The 13,013-nt window shown below is 31.7% G+C and overlaps 1 protein-coding gene across 1 annotated transcript in view; it reads left to right on the top strand.

The window, feature by feature from the left end:
- LOC123693936 (zinc finger protein 177-like) overlaps positions 1 to 9,537 on the top strand; it is a 54,951-nt gene extending 45,414 nt beyond the window's left edge. The window contains exons 6-7 of the mRNA XM_045639207.1: positions 8,258 to 8,423; positions 8,769 to 9,537. Of these exons, the coding sequence (XP_045495163.1) occupies positions 8,258 to 8,423; positions 8,769 to 8,806 (204 nt within the window). The 3' untranslated portion in view covers positions 8,807 to 9,537. The remainder of the gene's footprint in view (positions 1 to 8,257; positions 8,424 to 8,768) is intronic.
- The last annotated feature ends 3,476 nt before the right edge of the window (positions 9,538 to 13,013 follow it).

Genomic DNA, 13,013 nt, shown 5'->3' with positions numbered 1-13,013 from the left:
GAAAACGTGCTGAATAATCAGTTCCATATTTCAAGCACATTACACTTTTACTGTTTCCGCAGCGTATATAATTTAAATACTCTATGAATGGAATCTTTCAAACATGCTGTGTAGACAGTAGACTATTTTTAGGCTGGTTGCAGAGTTTGACCGACCGTCAGTGCGTACCGTCGGTCCTGACGATACGCATCAACAATTGTATGACTATGACACTAATGCGCATGACAATACTCGTGCGTATGGTCGGTCTAGCTATGAACGGTTTTATGAATTTCCATACATATGACAAGCGCAACTGACGTACGCACTGATGGTCGGTCAAGCTCTGCAACCAGCCTTAAACGCGTAACATTTGTTAAAAGCTAGGGACTATTCTCTAGCACGTAATATTAGCTATATGAACATGATACTCAAAACGTCTCCATCTCTTACGTCAACTTGTCATACCTCCAAATAATGATTGCACGTAACAAGACGTCGTCGAAAGTTTACCCGGCCAATAAATTTGATTGCCTTCCGGTTGAAGATATGTCCACTTAATTCGCTCAATTTCGTCGGAAATCTATTTAAAAACGTCACTCCCATAAATTTTTAATCTACATAACATATCCGTTGTTGTAATTAGCTGGTAGCCATTTCATAAGAGGTGAACGAAAAAGGTATAGGTGAAATTTTTAACTAGTTACGTATGATTGAAGTCATATTTTATCAATTATTATTATCAATTAATTAAATTAAACTGTTAATTTGTGTATTTGACTGATTTTCCTTACATTGTTTGGTTGCGAATTTTACATTTTATGTTTCTCTATTTCAAGTTTTAATTACTTTACAAAAATTCTTGAATAATATCAAAATTGATCCAAAATTACGTTTGAATTATTAATTCTATTATGAACAGAATATTCGAATGAATTAATTTAAATTTTATTTTTTCAAAATTTCATTTTTTTCTTATCAACGTCTACAAAAATGTAGGTATAGAATTAAAACAAGCAGTTACATAAACTGTTACTGTATATTTATTTGTATAAAAAATAATAAAGATAAAAACCCTTCCAAACTGAATCAAAAACCAGCGTCCCTTAATCATAACAAAAACAATACCATAATATATATTTTCAAAGAAGTTCCCTTGATTGTTTATGGTCCAACGAATAATATATTATGAGACTCGTAGAAGCTATAGTTGCGGAAGATTTGCTGCTTTTACTTAGAAATTCTAAGTTCACTGCGTGTAAATATGCACTATTTATTACTTGGGTCAGTAACTTAATCCATTCATGTATTGAACATTTATTTAATTTATATGTGCTTGTTTGATATAAGTATCCTATTTTATTTTTATGTGAATTACACAGTGGGTTATCTTTTTGTTATATATTTTTAATAATATTAGGGCACTAATATGCAGATTTGTCGCCATTTATTTCATAATAATGATCTTGAAACCGGCTGCTAATGATTAACATTATTGGGCAGCAGGAACCTACAATAAATTAATTGCGTGGTCTAAATTAAATACCATATTTTATAATATAAAACCCACAAAACTGATGATACAATAAAAATAAACACATTTTAATACTGCTACTTATAATAATAATAAGCTTGAATCCAATGAGTCTCCCTTACATAACTCCACGCCTATCAATGTTAATTAGGTATATATAAAACATGATATTGTTTCTTTTAATTTAGTAGTTTCATAAACAATTGACGTGTCGCGTGCTTATGTACATAATAACGCAATATGATTTGCACATAATGTATTTGTATCGCAATCACTTCTTTTTAATCAACTGTGAGGTACTATTATGAAAATTGTGTTAAGGTGTGCACACATTTGTCCGTTACGTGTATTTTTTGTAGAGGTAATGACGTTTAATTTATTTTAGTTGGTGTGTTCTTCATATGGAAATCAATGCTTCAGTTTAAATTTGTGGACAAGAGAGTATATTCTTGAGAAATTATTCATGTTTTAAAAATGTATATAGCCGTATTACATGATACTGCAATACATTTCAACAAAATTGCTACTCAAATGCGATTTATTTCTTCGCAATCCGTACTTTGGCAACTCTATTAGCCACCTAACTTATTACCTATAGCATTAATTTGCATTAGTATTTCAGTTTATACCTCAATAATATTATTATTTACACCATGACCAGGTACGTAGACCCTAACAGGTGCGTGTAGATAATATAATTTTCCGCTGTGATCAAGTGCGTCACATTTATGTCTGCAACAAAGATAAATAGTAAATACGTTGTGATTATTTTTGCTTCCTTATATTGAAAGTATTCGCTCAAAATATTAAGTTTGTAACGCACGTAACAAAAATGAAACTTCTTTGACAATATTCAAAGCTACCAAAATCAACCGTACTCCATGACGTTACGGTATTGCACGACGCGACTTTGAAATTTTACTGTCAACGCGCCTAAGGAGTTTCAGTTCAAAAATTATTAAATGTACGTCCATATCTATACTAATATCTACATATATTATAAAGCTGAAGAGTTTGTTTGTTTGAATGCGCTATCTCAGGAACTACTTGTCCGATTTGAAAAATTATTTCGGTGTTAGATAGCCCATTTATCGAGGAAGGCTATAGGCTAAATATCATCACGCTAAGACCAACAGGAGCGGAGCAATGCGGTTGAAACCGCGGGGCGCAGCTAGTATATGATATATTGAAAACAAAGATGCAATTTTACGTTATTTTATACAGGAGCCTAATAATGATTTATTAACAGATATCGCTTCATATTTCCTTATTATATTATTTGGAATTAATTAGATCCATAAACTTTATCTTTTTACTCAATTTAACAAGGATGATTATAAAAGAGCTACAACAATAAGTATAATATTATAATTATTATAGAATAAAAAGACTATTTAATATTCAAGGTAAATAAAATTAAAAATACCATGTTACTGAATTGATTTTAACGAAGTCATAAATTATGAGAGCGGCATGATGAAATGAATTAAATCGTGTAAGTACCATCTTTCTTAGGTGACAACCGGATTATAGCTATTAATACGTACATGCAAAAGTGATCATTATACCTCAGAACATAGAGATTAATTTTGTATTAAGTAATTATAGCACCTTATCAATAAACCCATGTCATGATTGTGTCACCTTTGGATTCCATCGAAATGTTAACTATCTATTTGTAATGATTTATTAGTTCCATATAATTTGCGGCTTCTTTACTATTATTGATATACTAAAACACATTAATATGCCACTCTCTTTACTTTTACTCCTACAGCAATGGCCCTAAAAACATTAGTTTTATATAGATCATATTAAATTCACAACTACGGTAGCATTATTTATCGATACGTGTAATATACAAGCTTGAAGGCAGAGATGTTCAAAACTAATAAATATTCATATTATTATGATGGATATTGGTTGACGATTAGCACGTCCTGGCTATCCATCTTATACTTCCTTGAATCCTTGATTCTCTTGATAACACACAGAGCAATAAATATATGAGAAGAGGAATTTTGCACTTATTCTAATTCAATAACAGTATAACTTCTCTTATGATTGTACGATGTTTACGTGTGATCTTGTAGAGAAAAACTTGCACACAACAACACTGAAAGGCAAATGAAGCGCAAAATCAAAATAAAATGGCAAATTTTTATACTAACCTGCACACTTGCAGGGAATATGGAAAAAACAAAAAGCATGCATAATTTCAACAAAGATTCATTTCTTTAGTGTTACAAAATAAATCAAACTTGAATTCTGCTTCGGCGCAAGATGAAAGTTCTCAATTGCAAAAATCTTTTTAAGAGTTAAATAAAACAGTGTCGTGTAGTTGAACACAATAAAAGCGTTAAAGTGTGTACGTTATCAGCTCCTGTCTGCCGTAATCAGCACTTGATTGGGGTAACAAGGTTCGGGTGCTATGTACCCGCCTTCATTAAATGTGTCGCTTTTTTGTACCGTAAAATTGTTCAACATAATGCTTTACCAGCTATTTTATTCTGTTTAACATTCAATTTCACAGTATAGTAATTTTGCATTTCGATCGAAGTAATTATTGAACTTTCGCCTGAAATTAATCGATTGTAATGTTGATGATAATATAGAGAAGCTATAGCTGATTTCCTTAACAGTTATATTTACTAGTTCGTAGCTAATTGAAGAAGCTTGCTTAAAATTCAATCGTACTAAGCATTAACAAGGCTACAGATGAAAATCTGTAACAACCTAAAATGCTATCAATGGATAACTATTTTCTAAATTAACTAACGTATTGTAACCGAGAATTCTCGAATCAAACTACAACATACATACAGATACGTCTTAACAAATCACCTACATCGTATATATTCAATAGAAAAATAAGTCGCGTAGCATTTTCCAGTCAATCGTCGCCGCTATCGATACATTATGAGGTCCCAATTAATATGCCCTGTCTTAGCCAAGACCGACACATATTGATTAATCGAACTCCGATAATTGGGCGTCGCTTAATTAATCGCGTAGGTTTCTATTAGGGACATCTTTATTTATGAGCACTTCCTTATAAGAAAGAACGACTATTATTGACACTAACGTATGAGCTTTCAAATGGAAGGTTCTAGGCTCTGTGATAAGTGAAACAATCGAGACGATACGTTCTACTTTATAGACTGGATAGCGTTGGTTTGTTCGTAGTAATTGGTGTAAAATATTATGTTTCATATTTAACCAGATAGACAGCCTTTTGTTGATATTCGACGGCATATTTTGGTAAGGAAATTCTTCATTAGGTGATAATAATTATCTTTGCCCGTGACCAAGCTTGTTAAAAAATTCTCGTTCCTATTTAAGCAATCTAATTTTAAATTACACGTCATATTTAGAAAAGTGCAATACCAACTCAATGAATCAATTCCACATACCATAATTCATGGTAGGTACATATCGTGAATTCCAAGTAAACGAGACTGAAATAACATACGCTCCTAACGAGGACACCGAAATCTAATAGGTCCTGCACGCACGTTACGGGTATCGATTTATTTACTTAAATTAAGCGAGGTGCATCCCATTTGCATACGATTTCCATAACGCGGGCTGGTATCAGTTGGCCATACGTCACTGTAGAGATACCGCGAATGGATCGTGATCGAATCGGCGGAACATGGGATACGGATTCATATTATTCTTTATTATATTGCGCGTGAATTTTTTTGGAAAATTAATTGAAGAGTTGGCTTTGTGTGAATGATTTTGTGAAGGGTGTTAAGAATCTTGTTTCGGGTGAGAAAGTAAAATTTAAATCGGAAGTTTTGCATCAGATTCCATATGATAAACCTAAAATATCTCACTTATTCCTAAAATATCATACTGCATTTGAAATTGACTTTAGATTTATTGTCTTGCAGATAAAAATGTATCGTATCCCACAAAATTTCCATCCCTATCTCGTTAATATCAGATTCCAGTGAGGAGTCATCACTTTTCATTATCCACCGCTTGAGACCAGTTTTTATCCCACCGTGATTTATCCAACGGAAATTGTCAGACAACTAATGGCTCTTTGTTTATTGATTTATATATCGCAATATTCGGTAGCGGAGAAGATCGAAATAATATTGGTACTCCTTTTTTGGGCCACTGATTGAGCCACTGGATAACTCGGCCAATTTAAAAATCCACTTCACACTTGGAGCGCTATCTCGATTCGGACACTTTTAAATTAGTCGCGTTTTATAAATTACACATTTTGTGGGTGTGAACTGGGCGGCTGAGCGAAAATTGAATGGGAGGTACTAGAAAAAATTTGGAATGCGTATAGGTATAACTTGATTATAGATGTAATTATGATCACAGGAAATAAGAAAGCTGTTTTTGGGATGTGACCGTTAATTGCTTTGAACGGTAAATTGGTGCTAATAAAAAGCACATGGCTAATTGCTTTATTATATACGACTTTTTGGTGATTGAAGTAATTATACGCTGCACGTAAATATAATGAAATGAGAGTAAGAAAGCAATGTGTCACTATGGTATATTACTAACGATACTATTTACGGTATGGATAGCATATTAAATTAATATGGTGATGGATGCAAAAAATATACATAGATGCGCAAATTGACCATATCGGGAACACAATAGCACAATTATTACGAAACGAATTTGGCATTCAGCGTCATTTTATTATGATATCATTTATTCTTGCATTCTCGAAAGACAAATTAACATTTGCAATATGGTGGCTTTATAAATTTTGATGGTGTCCTTTGTATTTAAATTGTAATGATAGAAAAATATCTTAGAATGAAAAATTTAAGTAATAAATATGATAACTTTGTCATAGGTAATTTTTAAACCTGGTACTTTTAAAACATTTGAGATGGAACGTCTTTCATTTATAGTTTAGTAAGAGCACAATACTTTTAAAACAGAAGCATTAACACAATGGTACATGTAAAGCTAGTGATGTGTAAATAATGATGCGGTTTATCCAATTCGTTCTGTCCGTGACCACTGTTCTACATTATGGGCCATCAGTGGCACGCTTCGGTACATTTCATTAAAATACTTCGAATTTTGTTTATTTTTAACTTAAGACTTTACTGAATGCAAGGGAATAAATGTCATGCATAAGGCTCCTGCTTTCATATTTCTTGTTCCCAGTAACATTTTGATTATCCAGGGTTGTACCCTAATGTATCTTTACTGACACGAACAGAAGAACTTTTATTTCTGACACGTGTGCGCGGGAAACATTTTTTTTTAAATGACGTATGTTTCTTGGTTAGCTACATTCTGCACTACACAATCATCCATAATATAAGCTAATTCATGTCTTTGTTTAAGAATATAAGCAGAACTATCACCGACAATACTTCTTAATGCAAAAAATAATGATATGCATAACACTTTGCGTCATTAAGCAAGGCAAAACTAGAATACTTCGCTGACTGGTTTCAGCGGTGTTAGGGTTGCCACAATGTAAAACTAGACATCAGATATACTATCTAAAAGTACATACCATAAATGTACCGTATATATAATTATTCAATTATTATGTAAGTTATATTATATTGAATTTATATTTTTTGGTTTTTATGGCATTCAAATGCTTTGTAAATATAAATTTATAAAGAATAGAAAAAATTCGATCACGAGGCGGGACTTGAACCCGCATCCTTCGCGCCATTCCGGGGCGGATGCCTAACCAACTCAGCCACTCGTGACCCGCCTGAGCAATCGAATTTATTCTATCCTTTCAGTTTTATGTGTCTTATCCCGCCTCGTGATCGAATTTTTTCTATTCTTTATAAATTTATAAGTTATATATTTTTAGACTGAGAACTATGAATAATATCTATTATCGTTACATGCAATGTTATATTTCTTGCACCCTAACTCTACTTTTTATTTCAATACTTGAACTTATTTTCTGAAACCTCTCTTTGAAAGCATATAAATATGTAAATTTATATTTCCGAAATACTTTTTCTCATTGTTTTATTCATTTTTGTTTAAAGTTCATTGTTGTGGCAGCCCTACGCCTTTCATTATAAATTCATTTGCACGCGGCGATATGCACCGTCATGAGTTTGATTATATTGGAGATGATGATGATTATTAGCCGTTTTATTGTCTTCCAACATTGATTTTGTTTTCTTTTTGTGGTCATTATTGTCTTGCTGCCACGGTTGATGTTCTCGTGATGTTCGTTTTAACAGTTGTATGCAGTTAAAATTGAAGTAAGCTGTTTTAGGTTATTTATATTATTATAGGTTGAAGTGTTTCCTGTTCTGTGTTTTAGTCATAGTTAATACCTATTAAAATTCTAATCGTATAGAGATTATTACCTATGTGTAGTAACGGGCTTGTTTCGTTGTATGAGTGAACAGGTACATTCTGGGGACTTATACCATTAATTTAAGTCGTGCCTTACAAGTTGTAGTTGCTATTCTGTAAATAATTAATATACTATTAATAAATAGAAAATATAAATTAGAGATAAATATAAATTATAAATTTAATTTCCAATTAAATACGAAACATTCCATAATTCACACCACGTCTCATTTCATCGCTCTTCATTACAGATATATCTACTATTTATTTTATTTAATGAGCATTTAAAATAAATATTAAAATTTTAATACACCCGTCAACATCTCCTATTCATTCGCAATTCCAAATCACACATTCTCAAAGGATAATCACCTAAATATCAATAGATCTAATGATCATTCTCCTCTACAGGAAAAGCCGCACAAATGCAGCCTGTGCTCCAAGTCCTTCCCAACTCCAGGAGACCTGAAGTCACATATGTACGTCCACAGCGGCTCCTGGCCTTACAAGTGTCACATTTGTTCCAGAGGCTTCTCAAAACACACCAATCTGAAGAACCATCTGTTCTTGCATACCGGTACGTATATCTTATACATAATTATATGTAGGTATATAATTAGAGGTCTTTAAATGCTCATAATATAACTTGGAACACTGGGAATTTTTAAAAAAAACTGAAACATATGTTCATTTAACTAATAAATTTATTTTTAAGCACTTTTGAATCGTCATAATAGGTACAAAGATTAATACTTACCGAGGTTTGACGAGCTACAAAAAGCAAGAAACTATAATTTTATGAAAAATGAGAATTGAGAGTTCTAATTGGGTTTTTAATTTAAACTCTTTTCACCAGTATATTTTTTAATGCAATAATAATAACCAAAGACATTTTAATTAACATTATTCTCTTTTGTTACAGCAAAACATCAAAGAAACACCGCCAAGGAAGCCACCTGAAAAAACAAATAATGATGTAAATAATAATATATCTGTATATGTTTATTCATAGAACATATAAAAAGTGTGATATTAGACGTAGTTAGATGTAAGAATAATTTATTTCCTTATGTAGATTTTACTTATAAAGTGATAAGTATCGATAAAACCACTTTTTCATGATGATATTTAAAATTTAACTAATTTTAAAACAATTATTTAGTGGTGTAAGTTATCAGTTGAAATGTGTGACTAACAAAATTGTTATATCTATGACTAGCTGCCGCGGTTTCACCTGCGTGGATCCGCTCCTATTGGTTTGAGCGTGATGATATATCATATATAGCCTATAGCTTTCCTCGATGAATGGGCTATCTAACACCGAAAGAATTATACAAATCGGACCAGTATAGTTCCTGAGATTAGCGCGTTCAAACAAATAAACAAACAAACTCTTCAGCTTTATAATATTAGTATAGATAAAGCATACAATTACAGTGATTCATACATGAAATTTTATATTATTTACCTTGAGTAAATTATTTACAATGCTTTTGAAATGACTGAAAATTCATGTACTTTCAGGATAATTGTATATTAATAATATTATGTATTAAACAATACAATATTCATTTATAAATGGTTAAAACTGTATATATTAGTTGTAAGTATCCTACATAGTATTATGTAGACAATGACGTTAAAATATACTAACATTATGTTTGTATATTGTGATTATCGCGTCCGTCCAAATTTATTTTATAACGAATTATTAAGTTATATGAAATATTTATATTTTTATTATAAGTTAAATTTGTAATGAATAATAAAGTTTTATACTTTTTAACTATCTGTTTTTATTCAACACCATTCGCAAGATCGTCATAATACGCTCATCATATTAAATAATAATATTTAAAGTTTGAAATGCAGCTAAAGACAAAAAATAATAATACAATCTTTCCCAAACCTAGAACATATTCAAAATCAAATTTATCGGGTCCTTTTATAAAATTTAACACACCGCTTAAATTTTCATTCCATACCAGGAACAGAATAAACTGGTACTTCATCTGTATCATAATTTTTGACTAAACACCATCTTTCTCTTCAAAAACATCTCATAAAGAAGATTTCAAAATCAAATCTAGTTACCCACCTTGTTCTCACAGCTTCCTCACAAACAATTCATCACCAAAGCAATTACAAAGCTCGTCGCAGCGCATAGACGAACCAATCACTGCAATTTATTGCGCCGTTTTTACTATAATCGTCTCGGAACGTAGGCGTATACACGCAACCTGGCGCCTATTTGCATAAAACAACTTCACTTGAAAGTATTAAGTCTTAATTGTCCCACAGTGGCGTACAGAACTGTGGGCCGTTACATGGGAGACGATAAATTCAATACATTTTATCCGCTAAAGGATGCGCGTATCGGTTCATTGAAATTCACTGGTCGTGTTACGAATCTCGGTAGTCATATATTAGCTGCTGCGAAATGTTAGTTTAATTTTTAATCAGTATTAATTTATAAATGCAAGGCGGGTTTGCTGTTTGTTGCGTCTTTTTGTAAATAGCTCTACGCTACTGTGTTGAAAAATCAATCAAAAGAAAGAATAACACTTAATTTATGAATATGCCTGTTGCAGGTTACTATTTTATAAACCACATGCACAATAGTTCAAGAATATTTAAATAAATAAAACTGTAAACCTACTTGTTATATTACAAAGATAAAAAATTAAAGGACTAAAAAGTGCTGTCTCTACAGATCGACTCAAAAGCAAAATCTTGTATGAAACTACAAATGCATCGTATATCCATATAACTGCATATAACCCTTACCTACGACACAGTTAACAAGTGCAACATAAATCGTAGCATAGATAATTATTAGAAATCATGTTACCCATTTAATTTATTTAATAGATTCATTTTACAACCGCCATACAAATTATCACCTTTCAACCGTTTGAGGTGTAACTATAAAACGGCAGGAGTCGATTGGTTAAACACACCGCAGGTGGTCATATTCATTTATTGAATATTAATATGAATAAATTAAATGTATTACACAGATTTTTTAAATAACTGGAATAATTATAACATAAAATCGCGTTAAAATTACAATCATGCGGCGACAGCTGTTGATTCTTTCCGTGTTTATTGTAATGATGGATCCAATTTTTTATTAGTTTCATAATTAAATGTATCGTTTTATAATTTATCGATTAATTTCGTTTATATTTTCTGTAGGATAGTAGCAATCAATACCTATTCGATCAATAGAATCTACTTTTAAGTTCTTTCGACTTTGCGGACACTAAGGAGACACAAGCTTTTTGCAGAATAGCAGTCAAAAGCATTTTTTTTAATTCAAAGGTAAGTAAGCGAAATATAAGTTTGTAAGTATTGCTTTACATGAAAACTTAAAGAATTCAAAATTAATTTATCTGCAGATGGTATCTAACTCGACAAGTAAGTAAAATTACGTTTAGTTTAGAATTCCAAAGCATTTATTACAACAGTAAAACACACACAGTTCATACGCAAAAAATGGCAAAAAATTGATACATACTGTGTTAAACTAAATAATACACATACCTAGTTCCTAAAGAAATCGCTATAAGTATAGCACGATATTCAACACTTTACTGTCAACTAAAAGTACCTACTACCTACGTTCAATGAATTCCTCGTAACTCTTTTATTGTTTCACATACCTCCACTGGGATGGTTCCAGTCACATTTCTATACCAATACGACCAAATCCATTAAAATATTCCCCGTCCATACCTAAAATATCTCACCTAATAATTACTCCTGAATACCCAGCTAAGTGTTATGTTTAATTACTTTAAGTACCGCAAAAAATGAAGTCTTTGCAAACAATTCGAATTGGATACGCACAAGGATTGATGCTTGGGTTCCGCTTGTGTGAAATTTTAATTACTGAAAAAGGTTTCTATTACTGCAAACTATAAAGTAAGATCTCATAAAGCAAATTTTGATTTAATTTCTTATCCTGATACTTTTAAATCTCAATTCAACACTTTCTGTTACAAGAGAGCGTACTCCTCTCTCAAAGGCCGGCAACGCAAGTCGCAACCACAATACTCCAGAGTCTGTGGTTGTTCATGGGCGGCGCCAATCATCGCTTTCTGTACGGTGACGCGCAAGCTCGTTTGCCAGCTTATACATTTAAAAAAAAAAAACAATAATTTATACGTTGTCTTTAGAAATGACAAAGGTCAGTGGTTATTACATACTAAATTACCTCTTGAGTTCAGTATAATAAGATCACGAGTAGAATAATATATTTATAAAATCAAAACGAAGAATGGTAATGTAGGATAGCAAAAACTTCGTTGAATAGAAATAACATTAAAGAAGTCTCTATTGAGTAAAATCAAATGTAGTGTTCATGATATTTCAAATGACTATAAACTAAAATTAAGCTCATAAGCCCGCGGCTTCGCCCGCGTATTCAAAGAAAACCCCGCATAGTTCCCGTTCCCGTTTGATTTACCTATAATATGTGTTAATCCAAGTTACCCTCTATATGTGTGCTAAATTTCATTGTAATCGGTGCAGTAGTATTTGCGTGAAAAACTAACAAACATGCATCCTCACAAACTTTCGCATTAATAATATTAGAAGGACTAGTAGGATAAGATAATATGATAAAGACTATTCAATATGATTCTATAATAATGATTCTTTTAGTAAAGACTACTTCATAAAAATCAATTAATTCACACCTTAGTTAAAGTGAATATATCTCGCATAATACCAAATACAGTAACTTGGCCGTGGACTGATACTTTGGTATTATTTGCATCGTATTTCTACCATTTACGATGGAGTTTCTATTATTGTTGGGAACCACCTGCATAATATATTTATTAGGGTTTATATGGTCTTAATTAAACCTGAATTCTGCATAATTATAGTGTGATGATAATTTTTGAAGTTACTACTTATAGTTTTGGAAATTTATATGAACTATGTGAATATCCATAAATTCATTACATCAAAATTTTTGATACATAACTGGTATTGTTTATAAGTTATGATAATACTTATAGTACAGCATGATTTCATTAAACTATATAAATATAATAGTCCATCCAACATCGAACATGGCTAATTAACGAGAAGTTCAATGATGGCTGTAATTGCCATTAAAGTAAGCTAACTTTCTTTGAAGCGCATTTTATAATAC

Source organism: Colias croceus, chromosome 8 (assembly GCF_905220415.1).
Source record: "Colias croceus chromosome 8, ilColCroc2.1".
Taxonomy (NCBI): domain Eukaryota; kingdom Metazoa; phylum Arthropoda; class Insecta; order Lepidoptera; family Pieridae; genus Colias; species Colias croceus.
This window is presented reverse-complemented; position numbering and strand designations above follow the sequence as displayed.